This window comes from Sciurus vulgaris (genome assembly GCF_902686455.1).
Source record: "Sciurus vulgaris genome assembly, chromosome: 8".
Lineage (NCBI taxonomy): Eukaryota > Metazoa > Chordata > Mammalia > Rodentia > Sciuridae > Sciurus > Sciurus vulgaris.
The window spans coordinates 52,840,733-52,860,882 of record NC_136468.1 but is presented as its reverse complement, the minus strand read 5'-3'; the positions used below and the strand labels follow the sequence as shown (position 1 = coordinate 52,860,882).

Sequence of the window (20,150 nt, the reverse complement as noted above, 5' to 3'; positions counted from 1 at the left end):
CATTAGATGTATGTGTATTGATTTTATATTCTGCTACTTTGCTGAATTCATTTACTAGTTGTAGAAGTTTTCTTGTGAGGTTTTTTGGATCCTCTAAATGTAGAATCATGTCACTGGCAAATAGTGACAGCTTCAGTTCTTCTTTTCCTATTCATGTCCCTTTAATTTCTTTGGTCTGTCTAATTGCTCTGGCTAGTGTTTCAAGGATGATGTTGAATAGAAGTGATGAAAGAGGGCATCCCTGTTTTGTTCCAGTTTTTCAGTTTTTCTCAGTTTAGAATGATGTTGACCGTGGGCTTAGAATAGATAGCCTTTACAATGTTGAGGTATGTTCCTACTATCCCTGTTTTTTCTAGTGTTTTAAGCATGAAGTGGTGCTGTATTTTATCAAACTCTTTCTCAGCATCTATTGAAATAATCATATGATTCTTAATTTTAAGTGTATTGATGTGATGAATTACATGTATTGATTTCTGGATGTTGAACCAACCTTGCATCCCTGGGATAAACCCCACTTGATCATGGTGCACTATCTTTTTAATATATTTTTGTATGAAATTTGCCAGTATTTTGTTAAGGATTTTTGCATCTATGTTCATTGGAGATATTGGTCTAAAGTTTTCTTTCCTTGATGATTCTTTGTCTGGTTTTGGTATCAGAGTGATACTAGCCTCATAGAATGAGTTTGGAAGGGTTCCCTCCTTTTCTATTTCTGGGAATACTTTGAGGAGTATTAGTTCTTCTTTAAAGGTCTTGTAGAATTTGACTGAGAATCCATCTGGTCCTGGGCTTTTCTTTGTTGGTAGACTTTTGATGACTTCTTCTATTTTGGTGCTTGAAATTGATCAGTTTAGATCGTGTACTTCTTCCTGATTCAATTTGGGAGGTTCATATGTCTCTAAAAATTTGTCAATGTCTTTGATATTTTCTATTTTTTTGGAGTACAGATTTTCAAAGTAGCTTCTAATTATGTTATGTATTTCAATGGTGTCTATCGTTATCTTTCCTCTTTCATCACAAATTCCAGTAATACGAGTTTTCTCTCTCCTTCTCTTTGTTAGGGTGGGTAAGGGTTTATCAATTTTGTTTACTTTTTCAAAGAACCAACTTTTTGTTTTGTCAATTTTTTGAATTGTTTCTCTTGTTTCAGGTTCATTGATTTCAGCTCTGATTTTAATTATTTCCTGTCTTCTACTAGTTTTGGTGTTGATCTGTTCTTCTTTTTCTAGGGCTTTGAGATGTAATGTTAGGACATTTGGTTGTTGACTTTTTATTTTTTTAATGTATGAGCTCAATGCAATGAACTTCCTCTTTGAGAGTGTCCCAGAGATTTTGATATGTTATGTCATTGTTCTCATTTACCTTTATGAATTTTTTACTTCCTCCCTGATGTCTTCTGTTATCATTGCATCATTCAATAGCATATTATTTCGTCTCCAGGTGTAGGAGTAGTTTCTGTTTTTTATTTTATCATTGATTTCTAATTGTATTCTATTATGGTCTGATAGAATACAAGATAGTATCTCTGTTTTTTTGTATTTACTAATGACTTCTTTGTGGCATAGCATATGGTCTATTATAGAAAAGGATCCATGAGCTGCTAAGAAGAAAGTATATTTGCTGGATGATGGATGAAATACTCTATATATCTGTTACGTCTATATCATTGATTGCATTATTTAGTTCTATAGCTTCTTTGTTCAGTTTTTGTTTGGAGAATCTATCCAGTGGTGAGAGCAGTGTGTTGAAGTCACCCACAATTATTGTGTTTTCGTCTATTTGATTCTTAAAATGGAGAAGGATTTGCTTGATGTACATAGATGCTCCATTGTTTGGGGCATAAGTATTTAAAATCATTATGTCTTGCTGGTTTATGGTTCCCTGGAGCAGTATGAAATGTCCTTCTTTATTCCTTTTGACTAACTTAGGTTTGAAGTCCACTTTATCTGATATGAGAATGGAGACCCCTGCTTTTTTACTGAGTCCATGGGCATGGTATATTTTTCCCTATCCTTTCACCTTTACTCTGTGGATGTCTTTTTCTAAGAGATGAGTCTCTTAAAGGCAGCATATTTTTGGATCTTTCTTTTTAATCCAATCTGTCAGTCTTTGGATTAATGTGTTTAGGCCATTAACATTCAGGGTTATTATTGTGATATGATTTGTATTCCTGGTTATTTTGGCTTATTTTTGGTTTTTAACTTGACTTGGTTTCTCCTTTGATTCGCTTTTCCTTTAGGATAGCTCCTCCTTTGCTGACTTGTATTGTTGTTTTTCCCTTCTTCTTCATGTAACATTTTGCTGAGAATGCTCTGTAGTGCAGGCTTTCTATTTGTAAATTCTTTTAACTTTTGTTTATCATGAAAAGATTTTATTTCACATCAAATCTGAAGGTTAGTTTTGCTGGGTATAGGATTCTTGGTTGGCATCCATGTTCTTTCAGAGCTTGAAATATGTTATTCCAGGTCCTTCTTGCTTTTAGGGTCTGGGCTGAGAAATCTGCTGATATCTATGAGTTTACCCTTATAAGTAATCTGACACTTTTCTCTCGCCGTCTTTAAAATCCTCTTTATTTTGTATGTGAGGTGTTTTCATTGTAATTGTTCCTTGATGTGGATCTGTTGTAATTTTGTGCATTTGGTGTTGTGTAAGCATCTTGTATTTGATTTTCCATTTCCTTTTTCAGGTTTGGGAAATTTTCTGGTATTATTTTATTGAATAGTTATTCATTCCTTTGATTTGTATCTCTATGCCTTCCTCAATCCAAATAATTCTTAAATTTGGTCTTTCCATGATATTCCATAATTCTTGGAGGTTCTCTTCATGATTTCTTACCATCTTCTCAGTTTGGTCAACTTTATTTTCAAGATTAAATATTTTGTCTTCATTGTCTGAGACTCTGTCTTCGGCAAGATCTATTCTGTTGGTGTTGCTTTCTGTTGAGTTTTTAATTTGGTTTATTGTTTCTTTTATTTCAAGTATTTGTTTTTTCAGAAATTTTATTGAAGTGCTCTTTTGCTTCCTGCATTTGCTCTTTTAACTGTTCATTGGAGTGATCGTGCATTGCCTGCTTTTGCTTTCTTATCTTTTGCTTCATGGATCATTTTAATTATGCAGATTCTAAACTTTTTCTGTCATTTCTGCTGCCATGCTATCATTGGATTCTATCAAAATAACATCTTGGTTTGTTAGGGACATTTTCTTCTCCTGTTTTTTCATAGTTTTTCTGTATATTCCCCTCTAGCAGTGAAGGTCTGAGGTACAGCAGTTTTCCCCCTGCAGGTTTATTGTGACCCTGCAGGTTTCCAGTACCTCTCCTGTCAAAAGGGCCTCCTGTAGGTGTCTCAGGAAGGGAGCCACCCCTCCAATGATGGTGGCCATGTCCTCAGGAATATTTCAAAATGTCTGCACCATCCTCCAAAGAAGCTGGGGAGCTGCAGCATGGGTCTGTCAAGGTCCCTCTGCATCAGGGGGTGGGCACCAGCACCAGTCTCTAAACTTTTCTACCAACTTAAATTTTTAAATAGCTTTGTTTCTTTTAGTATAAAAATAATACTATTAGTGGGATTATATATACATAGTACTTTCTAACTCACTCTCAAATTTAGCACAATATTTAAATTTTGTACCTACTTACATTTAATTGTTTTGATGTCTGAAAAATAAAAATGATTTAATGCCTGCACCATACCTTACTTTTAAAATTTTTAATTTTTTCTTTTTAATTATACATGACAATACAATGTATTTTGGCTTATCATATATACATGCAGTATAACTTCCCATTTTTGTCTTGTACATGATGTGGAGATACACTGTTCATTCATATATGAACATAGGAAAGTTATGTCTGATTCATTCTTACTGTCTCTCCCATTCCCATACCCCCTCCTTTCCCCTCACTCTGCTCTGTCCAATCAAGTGAGCCACTCACCCATCTATTGTGAGTGGGCATTCATATATTAGAGAGAACTTTAGCCTTTGATTTTTGGGGATTGGCTTATTTCACTTAGGATGATGGTCTCTAGTTTCATCCATTTAGTGGCAAATGCCATGATTTTATTCTTCTCTATGGCTGAGTAATATTCCATTGTGTATGTACACCACATTTTCTTTATGCATTCATCTGTTGAAGGGCAGCTAGGTTAGTATGATAGCTTAACTCTTGTGAATTAAGCTACTATAAACACTGATATGACCACATCAGTGTAGTATGCTGACCTTAAGTCCTTTGGGCACATACCCAGGAGTGGGATAACTGGGTCAAATGGTGGTTCCATTCCAAGTATTTGAGGAATCTCCATATTGCTTTCCAGAGTGGTTGTACCAATTTGCAGCCTTACCAGAAGTATATGAGTGGACCTTTTCCCCCACATCCTCACCAACATTTATTACTTGTAGTCTTGATAATTGCCATTCTAACTGGAGTAAGATGAAATTTCAGTGCAGTTTTAATTTGAGTTTCTCTAATTGCTAGAAATGTTGAACATTTTTTCATATATTTGTTGACTGATTGTATTTCTTCTTCTGTGAAGTGTTTGTTCAGTTCCTTTGTCCATTTATTGATTGGATTATTTGTTTTTTGGTATTAAGTTTTTTTTTAAATAATTTTAGTTGTAGATGACCATATCTTTGCTTAATTTATTTATTTTTTATGTGGTGCTGAGGATTGAACCTAGTGCCTCACATGTGCTAGGCAAGTGCTCTACCACTGAGCTACAACCCTAGGCCTGGTATTAAGTTTTTTGAGTTCTTCATATATCTGGAGATTAATGGTCTAAGTGCAGGTGGCAAAGATTTTGTTCCATTCTGTGGACTTTCTCTTCATATTATCAATTGTTTCCTTTGCTGAGAAGAAGCTTTTTAGATTGATACCATCCCATTTATTGATTCTTGATTTTACTTCTTGTGCTTTAGGAGTCTTATTGAGGAATTTGGCTCCTAAACCAACATGATAGAGAGTTGGTCCTACTTTTTCTTCTAGTAGGTGCAGGATCTCTGGTCTAATGCCTAAGTCTTTGATACACTTTGAGTTAAGTTTTATGTAGGGTGAGAGGGATCTAATTTCATTTTGCTACATATGGATTTCCAGTTTTCCCAGCACCATTTGTTGAAGAGGCTATCTTTTCTCCAATGTATGTTTATGGTGCCTTTGTCTAGTATGAGATAACTATATTTATGAGTTTGTCTCTCTGTCTTCTACTCTGTACAATTGGTCTTCATATATATTTTGGTGCCAATACCATGCCTTTTTGTTACTATAGCTCTGTAGTATAATTTAAGATCTGGTATTGTGATGCCTTCTGCTTCACTTTTCTTTCTGAGGATTGCTTTGGCTATTCTGGGCCTTTTATTTTTCCAAATGAATTTCATGACTTTTTTTTCTATTTCTACGAAGAATGTCATTTAAAAAAACCTTAGTAGGAATTGTATTACAGCTGTATAGGCTTTTTGTAATGGCCATTTTGACAATATTAATTAATTCTGCCTATCCAAGTACATGGGAGATCTTTCCATCTTCTAAGGTCTTCTTCAATTTCTTTCTTTAGTGTTTTGTAGTTTTCATTGTAGAGGTCTTTCACCTCTTTTGTTAGATTTATTCACAAATATTTTATTTTCTTTGAGGGTATTGTGAATGGGATAGTTTTCCTAATTCTCTTTCAGTTGATTCATCACTGATGTATAGGAATGCAATTGATTTGTGGGTGTTCATTTTATATCCTAATACTTTGCTGAATTCATTTATAAGTTCTACAAGTTCTTTGGGTCTTCTATAGACCATGGAAAATATTCTTTAAATGTTCTGGTGCTTTAAGGAATTAATTGATTATTTTCATTTTATTAATATAATATTATATTATGTATAACACTTTCAAATTTCAAGTCCTAGAATTCAGGGTTCATTAGTATTACTTTCCACGTCAGTATTTAGAATATATAGAATTTGTTATGGGGTGCAACATAAGAACAGACCATCAGCACTGAGAAGTCCAAATTGAGAGTCTTTATTAAGCCGGCTGGCTGACTGTCTCACACAATGCCCCAAAAAATGGCTTTGGGAAGAACAGCCCCTACCACAGGGTTGTAGAGGTTCTTATACCAAAAATCACATCAATCATAAGTGTCCATTGCTATGATTCAAAATTACAAACTAACATCATGAGATCATCAACAGAGGGGGAAGTGGGTCACCTAGGTACAAACTAAAGAATGGCTACTAACATCCACACAATTACCGTTTACATGGTACATTGGTTAAGAGCAATAGAGATCAAAAGAGAGCAATTTTTCATTACATAAGAATTGTCATTTTGTATTGCTAAATATGTCACACTAAGTAACTGATGATGGATACAGAGGTGGGGTGTTCCCATGGGAGAAGTATTTCCTATATAACACTGAGTCTCAGAGCAAAATGGAGTCTGTTTAGTCATTTCCCTTATAGTCTGGCCTATAACATTCTCATGGAGCCAGATCTGTCAGCCCATCACAGAACTGTGCTTCAAATTGGTTCTCTCTGCAAGTTTGTTACTGAATTTTCAAAAGATCTTTTGACCTACACTTTCACTTTTCCACATTTTGTATTATTCATATTATTATTTTTCATACTTTACTAATTTTTGCTTATGTCCTATTGTTTCTCCACACCTCATTCTTATTTGATTCACATGTCTCCTTTCAAGATACTTTTGTGAGATAAAAACATTGAAAAGAAATGAAGTTAAGTCTTTCTGTTTTGGCATATAGTATGTTTTTCCCATTATTTCAGAAGTATATGCTTATTTTTATTCACAGTCTCTTTGGTTGAAAACCCTTCTGATGCCTTACCTTATAGATCCTTTGATAGAAAAATAAAAAAAGTTTAGGGACAATAAATACTAATTTTAGAACTCTTTGATTTTTGAGATCTAGTAATCAACTGAATGACAGGTAATAAGTTTTTATTTTTTCAAATGACAATTCCAACAAACAAGTGAAATAAATCTCTGGGGAGTTTATAAAATTGTCCTTTTCATTGCTTTTCCTGGTAGTAATATCCTTAAATTCAAGTTAACCTATATATACAATAGTTCTCAATACCATTTTTCAAGCACTTGGTGAATTTTTTTGGAAAAACATGAGTTAAAATTCCTATATAAGAATATGTTATACTTTAAATAATACATGAGGTTGCAATTTTGAATTTGTAAATGCCAACATGGTTTATATTTTTAAGAAATAGTTTTACCTCTCCTTTGAAATTTAGACTAATGACCTAAATAAGTTCATGTGCCTTATATTTTATGATTTGCAAATAAGTTATTTTCAAATAACTTTGGCCATAGTAATTGTAAAATGCAATTCTAATATAATTAATGTTTGTTGATATAAAATTATTTGATCCCCCAAAATAATTATGTTCTTTTAGATTAGGATAACACCTAATCTAGTTAATGAGGAAAAAGCCCTGACCTTTAAAAACAAACAGATCACTGATCTAGTAACTAGAGTTTTAAAACTTCAGAAAACTCCCTTAAACAGTTGTTAAGTCTTAATTGAGCATAGATTTGGTTTGTCAGATTATCCAAGATTTTTCTAGCTATGATAGAATCACAGCTATAATTCATTATTATTTTGCCCTCAGAGAGAGAATTCCTAAGTTTTTATTCACAGTGATACAAAATTACTTTCTTAGCTTGTGCCTTTACATATCCCTCCCTTTATTTTTATAAATCTGGTTTATTTTCTTCTTGTTAGTTAGAAATATCACTTTTTCATGGTTATCAATTCCCTCTGGCTAAAGAATAGAATATCATCCTTGTTTTATTCTTTAGAAAGGAAATTTTCCACACTTTACAAATGATGCTTCAAAGACTTCATTACAAATTACTCTGACATTCTTCATTCTTATTGAAGCTTGCCATTTTTGAAAAAGAAAGTATCGGATGAAATAACTTATGCGGAAGATACTGCAAATTCAATTGCTCTTCTGGGTAAGTTCCTTAAGCTAGAGGGGTGTAACACTTAACAATCCCTACTGACAAAAATGTATTGTCTGTTTTCACTAGCTTTCACTTAATGTGTTCCCTCCCTGTATCTGGGCTCTTATTTTCTAGTTGGAATTTAATCATAGTTTGCTTGGTTGTAATTCTGGTATTATTTTCTGCTCAGGTGTTTCATGATACCAACAAGAAGCTATGTTCCTTAAAAGCAAAACCTGGAAGATACTTTCTTGTGCTTATTTGACTTTATGTTATTTAGTTTGTTGAAATGTTTTTTAATGTTTTTTGTTAATCAGAAAGTGTTTTAGTTAGATTTTTAGCTCCATTCCTGGAGGCTCAAAAAATATATATATTCCCAAAGGCTTGGTCCAGGGACCCACCTTCTCCAGCCACACCCTAACCACTTAAATTACCACTCAGTTAATCCCTTCAGGGGATTAATTCTCTAATTGGGTTAAGATTCTCATAATCCAGTTTATTTCATCTCTGAATGTTCTTGCATTGTCTCAAACATGACCTTTTGGGGGACACCTACATCCAAACCATAACAGAAAGTATAGGTTCCCTTTTTTAGTAATCACAAAAATATTTTCAACTCTTATACTGAATTACTGGAATCTTTGAGCACTAAATGAAACATAAAATAGTAAAATATTACAGACTTTTAAATAATGCACATATAGATGTGTGAGTTGTATTTTGTACATAGAAATATGAAAAAATCATAAAGGAGTTGGCATTAATATCTGGATTATTGCTTAATTTTTCTAGAGAAAGAAAACAGGGACTGTGGTTGTAACTCAATGGTAGAACACTTGCCTAGCATGTGTGAGGCACTGAGTTTGATTCTCAGCACAACATACAAATAAATAAATAAAGGTTCATCAACAACTAATAAACATTTTTAAAATTTTTTCTAAAAAAAATAATAATTTTCTAGGAAATAGGATCAGCAAAATATTAGCTCTTTAAGTCATCCCCTGAGACATGAGAACATGTTCCCAAAATACATCCTACATTTAATTTGTACTTATTAATTTAGGCCTTCATTTCTGAAGGAGAAATAAAAGATACAAGATTGACTCAATTTTTTTAAAGCATTTGCTGAATAGTTGTATTCTCAGCAGTATACTCCATACATACAGAAAGACTTTAGAGATTCAACTTCAATGAGTAAAACACGTTTTTATTTTTAACATTTTTTTTTAACATGTCACTTTTTAGTATGGCATTTTTGTGTATTTTGTTTTATTTCTAAATACATTTCATAGTCTTTATCTGTATTTACTTTGGGCCAACTAGTTAGAATTCTCTTCCTCTATGGTGCAGAGTGCATAAAAGTGTCATAGAGATTACATTAAACATGAGGAACTGAAGAGGACCTTTAGAAGCAGTCAGGCTGAGAAATAATGGGAAATTTTATGCTGTGAATCTGTCAGCGGAAATTTTACAATGGGAATGTAACCCAAAAGAAGATATGGTAGTATTAACAGATAAAAGTATAGGTTTTGTTGGTAACATTATTTTTAAAAGGTTCCTGTTGCCCTTATTATTTAAAAACATTGCCTCTAAAAGTATTGACAGACATTCATGTGATAAATACATGACCCATTTCTTTTTGTCAGCCTACTCTTTCCTTAATGACAGTCTACCAACAGAACACATTACTGTTTCATATTCTCCATTTACTATGAATTCCCTTCACTGCTTATTTACTCTACTGCTCTTTCTGTCCCTTATTTTTAAATTGCTAGAAACATGAACTTAGACTAAAATAGTTAGATGAAGCATTGAACAAAGTCTACTCATGACTGTTACTTAAAACTTCTAGTTTCTACTACGAACTAGTAAGTTACATTAATTTTTTTTTCTAAATGGTATATAGATATTTCTGATTCAGAACCAGGATTCTAGAAATGGATAAGGGAAGAAGCTGGTAGTCTGTCCAATGATGTTAAACAGGAAGTCATGGACTGGGATCATGGCTCAGTGGTGGAGCGCTTGTCTAGCACATGTGAGGCACTGGGTTTAATCTTCAGCACAACATAAAAATAAATAAATAAAATAAAGATATTGTGTCCATCTACAACTAGAAATTTTTTTTAGAAAAATGGAAAGTTGTGAGAAAAGATCTAAATTTACAGGAACTAAAATGGGGAAGAAAGAGATGGAGAAAAAATAACAATATTTCCCATACATTTTGCTCATTTGGGTAGTTTTGTTGTAAAAGTTTTGTTGTTCCTCTTGTCTAATGATTTCAAAAACTCAGTAGTGACTATTCTAACTCCAAGATAAAAGTCCAGAACATAAAATTAAGGTAAAATCTTGACAGATTCTCCTGTCAGGAGACTTTTCCTTTGCCCCTCCTTTTGTCTCCTTGGTTTTTTCACCCTCTGACCACCTCCAGAAATGTACATTATGTAAGACCTAATGCAAAACCCAAATTTTAGAGGATTCCTTATCAATTTTTTACTCTCAGAGTATCCGACCAGAGCTGACCTAACCCTGAAACTGATACTAAGGAATCCAGTTGTTCTCAGGCATCCAGAGGACATGAATCTTTAGCAGAGCCCCTCAGATAATCTTCATATTCCCTTGAGGATCATGAATGTAAGACTTCCACGGAGTAAATGCAATCTAGTTTAAATTACTATATGAACTAAAGCCAATTCAGTAGTAGTTTAGATACTACTGAAGAAGACACCCTCACCATTCTCCAACCCTGCCCAGACAAATGGAACATAAAACTATTACCTGTAGGGCAGAGACTGCCTAGAAATATTTTCTTCAAGTCTTCCAGAAAATTGAAGACCAAAGCTCACTAGGAACTTTAAGGAAAATAATGCATTATTCAAAGGCAACAAATTGCTGATTCTCTAGTTAGGAAGAAAAATGCTAACTTAGGTCTTCCCAAAATAGTAGCTAACACATATAATACTATCTGCTAGACACTCTTCTCAGCCCTTTTATCATCTTAACTCACTTAATCCTTACAACAATTAAAGGTGATAACTATTTTTATAACCATTTTACAGAATTAAAAACTAAGACAAAAGTTTACACAGGTATTAAGTAGCAGAGACAGGATTTAATCTTCATTTGGTTCCAACATTTATGTAATTGATCACCATTGTATTCTTTCTAAAACAGAGTCTGAACTGATTGAGGGACCAAGTGTGTAAGAATAGATTCAGGGTGTTCTGTGTGCATGTATGTGTGTATATTTGTATACATAGTCATGTATTGCATCATTACATTTTGATCAACAACAGACCATATATAAAATGGTGGTCCCATACAGTAATAAATAAGCCCAAAACTTTTACCATCTAATGGTGGAGTAACACCATAGCACAACTCATTACTCACCATATTTGTGGTGATGCTGATATAAGCAAACCTCCTGCACTGTCAGTTATATAAACCAATGGCACGTACAGTTATATACTGTACATAATACTGAGTGATGATAATAAATGACTGTTACAGTTTGTGTAGTTACTATTTTTTTTATCATTTACATTGTACTTTCAACTTATTAGGAAAAAATCTGTAGAACAGTATACTATGTTGTGCTGGCAGCAATCTCCTACAGCTCATGTCTCCTGATTGCACCATTTTCTCTTTGCTTGATTTAATCTCATGCTTGTGGAAGTACATTATTATGTTCACATAATAATGAATTGCCTAACAACACATTTCACAGAACATATATGTATTATTAAGTAATGCATGACTGTGTGTGTGTATAAAATTATATATCCAGTTTTAATCTCTGATCTTAATAATTATCATAGTATTATGCTTAAATTTGCATTTTATGCTTAAATTTGCAAGTAAACTATAACAATATTATTACACAGAATTCATTTATCCTTCTGGCAGGTGACTTAATGAAAATACCAAGTTCTGAATTGAGGATACAAATTTGTAAGTGTATTGTTGACTTTTATCATGCAGAACCAAAGAAGCATATTCCAGGTGAAATTTTCAATAATCTTTCACTAACAATTTATGTCTTCAGAAAACAGAAAATTTTATCTCACTTCTCTCTAAACTTCAAAGACACAGTGGGCTCACAAGTGCAACACATTTTAAACAAAACTTTTTTGTAGTCTTGACCTCTTCAGTCATCTTAAAATTGTATATATATTTTTTCCAGTTTTGGGATTTGAATAAGATTTTTATGTTTATTCATTTATTAATTTATAACATAATTATTATTTTACTTAATGTTAATGCAATTATACCCTTACTTAATACACAATAAAATTATTCTTTCTCTTACATATTTTTTAAATTAATAATAATATCTATTGGGGCTGGGGTTGTGGCTCAGTGGCAGAATGCTTTCCTGGCATGTGTGAGGTCCTGGGTTCAAGCCTCAGCACCACATATAAATAAATAAAGGAAATAGGGGTCCACCAATAACTAAAAAATTCTTTTAAAAATAATAATATCTATCAACCCATTCCTCACCATGTTTGAGAAGAGTGTGTATGTATGTATGTCACAGCTAAGGGATCTTAGTATATAATGGTAAAATGAGCCACACTGAAATGGATGGTATCAAGTCAGAGGACACTTACATTGTGAGGGTATGATTTTACTTAAGACATACTTCTTCATAGTTTGTATAATTTATTATCAATCTAGGAATGGAGAGAAGATATAAATATACTTTTAAGTATTACGTTCTTTAATATTTGTGGAAATAAGAGTCTGTGGTAGTTTAAATAAAAGACTTTATGATATTCTGGCTATTAAAACCCACAGGGACCATAAATACAATTTTGGAATTTATCCAAGTAAAGATGAAAACTGAAGCCATCAAAGTGGTTGAGTTTGGAGGAAATAAAGCATATAAACAGCAAGGGACCAAGAATGACATCTTCTAGAGTGCCCATATTGAGGTTTGGAAAAAATGAACCAAAGAAATTGGATAGGGAATTGGAAGGAATAAAACCTAAAGGCTGCTGTGTCTTGTGTACCAATGAATGGAATGTTTGGTGAGGAAAGAAGTGGTCTCAGTATCAAATGCTGCCAAGGCTTTTGTGATGGAGGATGGAATGACCAAGTTGATAGGATATCTGAGGAGTTATAGTTAATATTTGACAAGTCTGTTGACATAAAGTTGTCATGGCAGTTGCAGGATTAAAGAATGAGAGGATTGTGAGAACGGAAGCAGTGTGTTTGAGAATGAGGAAATAGAGGTAGTTCATGAATACAGATTTCTATTTTAAATTCCCAAGGTGAAGAAAAAGGACAACGGAGAACAGTCCAACTGGTAGCGAAGTCAAAGAAAAGTTATTTGGTCTTTGTTTTTGTTTTTAGGATGGGGGAAATGATGTTTGTAGGCAGAGGAGCTAGAAGCCAGTGGGAAATGGGAAGGTAACATTCTCAAAGAAAGCATGAGAAGATGAAATTAGGATACAAGCTTAGAGTTCTCCTTAGCAAAATATAGACACCCTTTAAAGAAAGGAAGAAATGGTGCACAAGTGAAACTAGAGAGCTGTTGAGTTGCACAGAAGTGAGGTTAATTTAATTTGATCAAACTCTGAAAGCTGGAAGTTATGAACAGCACTTTCACTGTCTTACAGTTGGTTTCAAGTGGTGAATATGGTTGGACATCTGTAACCACAACTGAAAAATCTGCAGTGTAACTATTGGAAGAGCCATAGCTCTGGAGATAGGAATCAAGCCCATGAGCCTTAATTTTACTAGTAAAAATATGTAGTACTTGTACTTGTGCTATTTTCCTTTACAGAAAGTTGTATCTACTGGCAAATAAAAGAGATAGCATTCCTTTTTAGAATTTAATACATGCTTCCAAAATTTGTATCATTTCAAATGTAGCATCAGGGATCTTCAAACTAGTCTATTGCAAACAGAATGCTATTAGAATATAGTCATACCCATTTATTTTGGTATTGTTCATGACTGTCTTCTTGCTACAACATGCTAGAGTTCAATAGTTGAGACAGAAATCTTATAACTTGCAAAGCTTAAAATATATACTATCTGTCCCTTTATAGAAAAAATTTTCCCATTTCTATGCTATGCAATTTTTAAATGCCACATATATCTTTTAAAAATGTTTTTATTTTTGTTAATATTGTTGAATGATAAATGATCATTTGTCTTAATGAATATTATGTAAAATAATGTACATATTCTCTAACTAATTGTGTCAGGTTACCAGCAAGCTAGTTCCTCATACAAGATTAAAATGGCTGAAGTCGGAGGACTGGCAAAAACAATGGTTCAGTCAATGACCTTGCTTGAAAACCAACTTGTTGAGAAACTTTGGGTCCTTAAAGTTCTGCAGCATCTCTCAACTTCTGGTTTGTATAGTATTATTAAATGTGAATGCTTCATTATCACTTATTTTTGTTTCCATCTCGCAATGTTAAGACTGCATAATATAAGTAATTTTTGAAATTTATTTTTAGAAGTTAATTGTACTTTAATGATGAAAGCACAAGCAGCCAGTGGAATCTGCATTCACCTCAATGACCCAGATCCCTCTGGACAGCTTCTATTTCGTTCTTCAGAAATACTTTGGAACTTACTGGAAAAGTCTTCAAAAGAAGAAATCATACAACAGCTTAGTAACTTGGAATGTTTGCTGTAAGTGTATGTGGCTACTGGAATGTTGTTTAATCTTAATATCCAATGAAATGACTAACATCTTTGAATCTATATTCAATTAAGGTTTTGATTTATGTAATGGCTATATTTCAGAACATTTTTTTGTGTACAATTGTATAAATGAATCGCCACAAAAAGATGTCATGCTTTTCTATGTGGGAGGCTCTTACAGTAGCTTGTTAAGGCCAAATTATGTCTTACAGATATAAAAATTAAAATTAGACCTAGAACTATTTTATTTGGTCAGTAAATCTCTTATAGAGTGCTTACTATTTTCCATATCTTGCAATAAAAATTGTCAATTAAATGTGAGTTAGCCTTCAAGTTGCTTCATTCAACAAATGATTATTGCCTGCTCTGTTCCAGGTTCAGTACCAGGCCATAAAAATACAACTAAAACAATATATACATGATATTTAATTTCATAAAATTTACATTTTGGCTGGATATGGTGGCACATACCTATAATCCCAGTAGGCTGAGACAGGAGAATTGCAACTTCAAAGCCAGCCTCAGCAACTTTGGTACACATTCTTCAAAAGAAGGTGAATTAGCACACTTGAAGGTGAAATACAACCCAGCTGACTTAAGCAATATAGGATATGTATGGGCTCATGTGACTACAAAATGAAAGGATAAAACTGATTTCATGCCAGGTGCATGCCTGCAATCCAGCGGCTCAGGAGGCTGTCAGGAAGATTGGATTGTGAGTTTGAAGCCAACCTCAGCAACTTAGCCAGGCCCTAAGCAACTCAGCAAAACCCTGTCTCAAAATGAAATATAAAAAAGGACTGGGGATGTGGCTCAGTGGTTGAAAGCCCCTTGCTTCAATCCCTGGTAACAACAACAACAACAAAAAAAAGTTTATGTGCAACTTTATTCAAAGTTCAATAGATATCAGGATGTGGTCCTTTTTTAATCTCTCTGCATTATCTTTGAGTGTACTGACTTTATCCCAGGCTCTACATGGTGAAACCTAAGAAATGAAGGTTCATAACATCTCAACCCTAAACCAAGAACAAAAGGAGCCTTGTTATCAAAAACCTCAAAGAAAAACTTTCAAATTGAGTTCATGTTGGTGCTGAATGGTCTAATGTTGGTTGGTACCCATTCCAGAGTGAATTATCAATGTCAGAGATCAGGAATGCTCTGACTGGCTGAAAGGTAGCTAAAGGGAACATCACAAAGCCAAAAGTTGGGGATGAGTGAATGACTAAATAAAAATAAGTATACTGTTATTAAAAGCTCAAGTTGAGTCCCAAGAGGCTAAAACAAATGTCTACTGTAGAGGGAAATTGACCCAGACTTGAAGAATTAATAAATTCTTTCTAATGAACCATGATCTATCATCTGATTTGTATGATAAATAGAAACTGGTAACACAGAAAAGTTATGCATGCAGAAATCATCCTTGATGGGTGAAACAGAAGTAAAAACAGCATTTAGCAAAATAAAAAAACTAGAAGAAATCCAGCATGGCAAGAGCAGAAAGAACAGGGTAAAACAGTAAGGAATGAGGGTAACAAGGTCAGCAGGGACAGTAACAGGAAAGACCTGATAAACTTTGTTAAGGAAAGTAGGACTTTATCCTAAGAACAAAGAGAAGGCTTTAAGTGGATTTTTAAAAAAGCCTTTTAATAGTTTTAACTTGACATGATTAAATCTTTAAGAGCAGTCACTTTGACAACCTTGTATAGATTGGATTAGTGGATTCTTATCTGGTATACAAAGAAGTAGAAGCAGATTGGAAAGTGTGAGAAAGATTAGAAATACTTTGAAATGAATAGTATAATATAAAAAGAAGTTGATAAACACTTACATGGTATTTCCATTGAAAAATGGGTCTTTGTTTAGCCTACTATAATTGTCAGAGTAAGTCATTTATAAACAACCATAATTTATTTCTCACAGATCAGTGTCAGCGTGGTTGAGATCTGTTGAGGGCATACTTCCAGGTTCAGACTACAATAGACTTTCTCCTCACATGGAAAGAAGAGTAAGAGAGTACTTTGGGAACTACCCTCATGGTCTAATTACTTCCCAAAGGCACTATCTCCTCCTACCATCACATTGGGAATTAGGATTTTAACTTGAATTTTGAGGACCACAAACATGTAGTTCATTTATAATATTATTTTTAAAATATTGTTTTAGCCAGGTGCTGTGATGCACACCTGGTAGTAATCCCAGCAATTTGGGAGGCTAACGCAGGAGAATTGCAAGTTCAAGACTAGCCTCAGCAACTTAGCAAGGCCCTAAGCAACTTAGCAAGAACCTGTCTCAAAATAAACATAATAAAACAAAATATTGTTTTATATTCTAGGGCTTTGAAAGAAGTGTTTAAAAATCTGTTTACGAGAGGTTTTAGTCATTATGATCGGCAGCTTAGAAATGATATATTAGTGATCACTACAATTATAGCTCAAAACCCTGGAGCACCAATGATTGTAAGTACAAGTCAAATTGCATTAATTTTAGTTGTTTAAGTGGTGGGCATATGGAAAGGGAATCCTGAATTATATTGTAATATTTATATATTTTGTTGAAGTGTCAAGTTATAATATTATGATGATCATCTAAAAAATGGTATGGGTAGAAATTTGCACAGTGATGTTACCTTCTTCAGAGTCCTAACTTCCTTTCAATGTTGGTTTGCTAATGGCTATGAGATCTTTTTTTTTTGGTGTTCTTCAAGTTTATAATTGTTGACTGCAGGAGGATTTGTGAGGAGCTACTTGATCATACTAGACGCTGAGCCTCCCCATATTTCATAATGTAAAAATCATTGAATGATTTAAATCCTAAAATAGGATCTTTGCAACAATATTCACACGTCAGCCAGGTACTTTTGTAAATTTTAGGTCAAGAATTGGCATGAAGGCCTCAATCCCCTATCAGTGGCTATCAAGTGGTTCCAATATAAAAGAGGAGTCACGGAATTCATACTGTGCAAATGAGGAAACACAGTCCCTTTTTTATTTTCTGCTTGTTTTTTGTATTTATTTTTGGAACTTTAGAACCTACAAAGCATCATAGTTAAGGCTGCAGTGTGATAAACACCTAGATAAGTGTCTTTATCTAGAGGACACTGGTCAATCAGTAAGTTGTTATTATTGTCCTTGTAAACATTCTGGTAAAGATCATGAACATGAATCAAAGTAATAGCATCTTCATATTTTAAAGAAGCCAAATGAATCTTAAAGTAGTAAGAATATAAAGCTATAAGCTCAAAGTCCCAGGGTTCACCCTGTAAACTTTCCCTAATATGTGAAGTCCAACTAGGGTATCACTGTCAGGGATGAGCTACCTCACCATTTCCAATTTTGGTCATTCTTCAGGGCTTTTCATGTTAAAATTAGCTTTTAAAATGAAAAACTAATTTTATTACAAATATATGATAGAGTAGTTGGGGTAGGGACAGGATTATGTAAAAAAAGACACTATTGAAAATAGCTCAATTTTCCTCCCTTACTGTGTCACATAGTGTTTTAGTCAGCTTTTAATGCTGTGACTTAAGGACCTGACCAGAACAACTGTAAAGGAAGAAAGGATTATTTAGGGGCTCGTGGTTTCAGAGGTCTGGCTCCATTCTTCAGGGCTCTAAGTGAGTCAGAACATCTTGGAGTAAGTGTGACAGAGGAAAGCAGCTCACATGGTGATCAGGAAGCAGAGAAAGGTCTCCACTCAAATATATAGATTCAAATATATACCGATAGCCATGACCCCAAAGAACCACTTCCTCCAGCCATACCCTACCTGCCTCCAGTTACCACTCATTTAATCCCATCAAGGATTAATTCACTGACTAGGTTAAGGCTATCACCCAATCATTTCTCCTCCAAACCTTCTTGTGTTATCTTTTGGAGGACACCTCACATCCAAACCATAACATGAAGGTATAGATAATGAATTACAGAAGTAAAATAGGCCTAATATGTTTTGAGTTCTTACTAAATTTTAAACTGTCTTGTAAAATATTCATAGAAATGTACAACATTTAGAACCTACAAAAGCAAGCTTAAATAGTTTAAATTAAATAAATTGTAGTCTGTCTGTCTACATTCTTTCATTTACTTACTTTCATTCCTTAATGTTGATAGTACTTACAAATTCAAATGAATTAACAGTAGGGGGATTTGTCAAATACATTTAAATAGTAGTTAAATATAGGCTTCTGTATCTTATCTTCCATCCTGATTAATTTATCTTTCTGCTTGTTTTGCGTATTTGTATTAGGAATGTGGCTTTACCAGGGATTTGATACTATTTGCAACCTTTAATGAAGGTAAAAAAAAATTCATAAATCTTTAAACTTCTTGTAATTGTTTTGATGAGTCTTTGTATATAATTTGACTCTTTTTCCCTTCACAGTTAAAAGTCAAAATCCTTTGGTAAAGGGCCTTAAACTTTCTAATTCTTGTGAAGATTTTGAGTTGAAGAAATTGCTATTCAACATAATTGTGATCTTATGTAAAGATTTACCTACTGTACAGGTAAAGAGTAATCAAAATAGGAAAATTAATTTAAAAATAATTTCATTTTATAGTATAACTTTAAAAAAGATCTTTCCTCAATCTATATCTTTACCATAAAAAGTAAAAAACTCTTACCAGCCTGAATATCAGCTTCTAAAAATTTCCTTTGATTATCTATGATTAAACTTCAATTTAGAAGTTAAGAGATTTAGTATGTTTAGATCTCCTGAACAAGAGAACAAAATGTAAAAAAGTTCATACATACCCATCCAACCCAGCCTGTCTCAGGTCATAGTGACAAAGAATGATTTAATGCTGAAGGAAATCATTAACCTCTGTGATACCAATATCAAAACATATAAACCTGCTTTTCTCCACACAAACCTAACATCTTTAGTTTTTGTTACTATCTATGAACTTATCTTAATATTTTATTTCCTGTGTAACAAGATGATGTAATTTGAAGAACACTGGAACTGAATTTCACTTCTGTCTTATCACCTACTGGCTATGTGACTTTGGCAAAATCACCTAACTTCCTGAGGTTCAGTTCTCCTTGTGTAAAAGAACCATCATAATTCTTCTGCCCTCTTCATGGGGCTCTTGTGAGGTTGAGATGAAGGCTTTATAAACTATATTGTGATAGAAAAATATACTACTAGCAATTCTGTTAAGTTATTCACTGCATTAAATAAATTTTCTTTTATTCTTAAAACTCTGTGAAGCTCTTTTTTCTTCATGAAAAAGAAGTAAGAATTCATTCTATCATTATTGTTGATGTAAATGTGGTATAGTATAGAGATTAAAGGGTTTTGTCAGGTGAAATTCCAGCAACCTAGGACTCAGAGAAATTAAATAATTATGTTCTTCAATAGATTATTTAGTTTCTCTAAATCCAGCTACAGTGTGGAGGTAACACTTACCCCATAATTAGAAGGATTTAAATGAGCCTCAGCATTTTCTAGGTAATGCCACTTTGAGAAATATGAATACACACACACAAACACACACACACACATATGTTAGAAATTCTCAAAAAATT

General features: G+C 33.4%; 1 protein-coding gene across 12 annotated transcripts in view; it reads left to right on the top strand.

Moving 5' to 3' along the window:
- The window catches only part of CFAP69 (cilia and flagella associated protein 69), a 78,609-nt gene that overhangs the window by 16,663 nt on the left and 41,796 nt on the right, over nt 1-20,150 (top strand). For 7 of the 12 annotated variants that reach the window (XM_079151687.1, XM_079151691.1, XM_079151688.1 and 4 more), the window contains exons 5-11: nt 7,897-7,973; nt 11,868-11,963; nt 14,177-14,326; nt 14,435-14,612; nt 16,957-17,080; nt 18,870-18,918; nt 19,005-19,126. In XM_079151687.1, coding sequence (XP_079007813.1) covers nt 7,897-7,973; nt 11,868-11,963; nt 14,177-14,326; nt 14,435-14,612; nt 16,957-17,080; nt 18,870-18,918; nt 19,005-19,126 — 796 coding nt within the window. The remainder of the gene's footprint in view (nt 1-7,896; nt 7,974-11,867; nt 11,964-14,176; nt 14,327-14,434; nt 14,613-16,956; nt 17,081-18,869; nt 18,919-19,004; nt 19,127-20,150) is intronic. The other 5 variants (XM_079151684.1, XM_079151683.1, XM_079151686.1 and 2 more) reach the window with 4 other exon arrangements.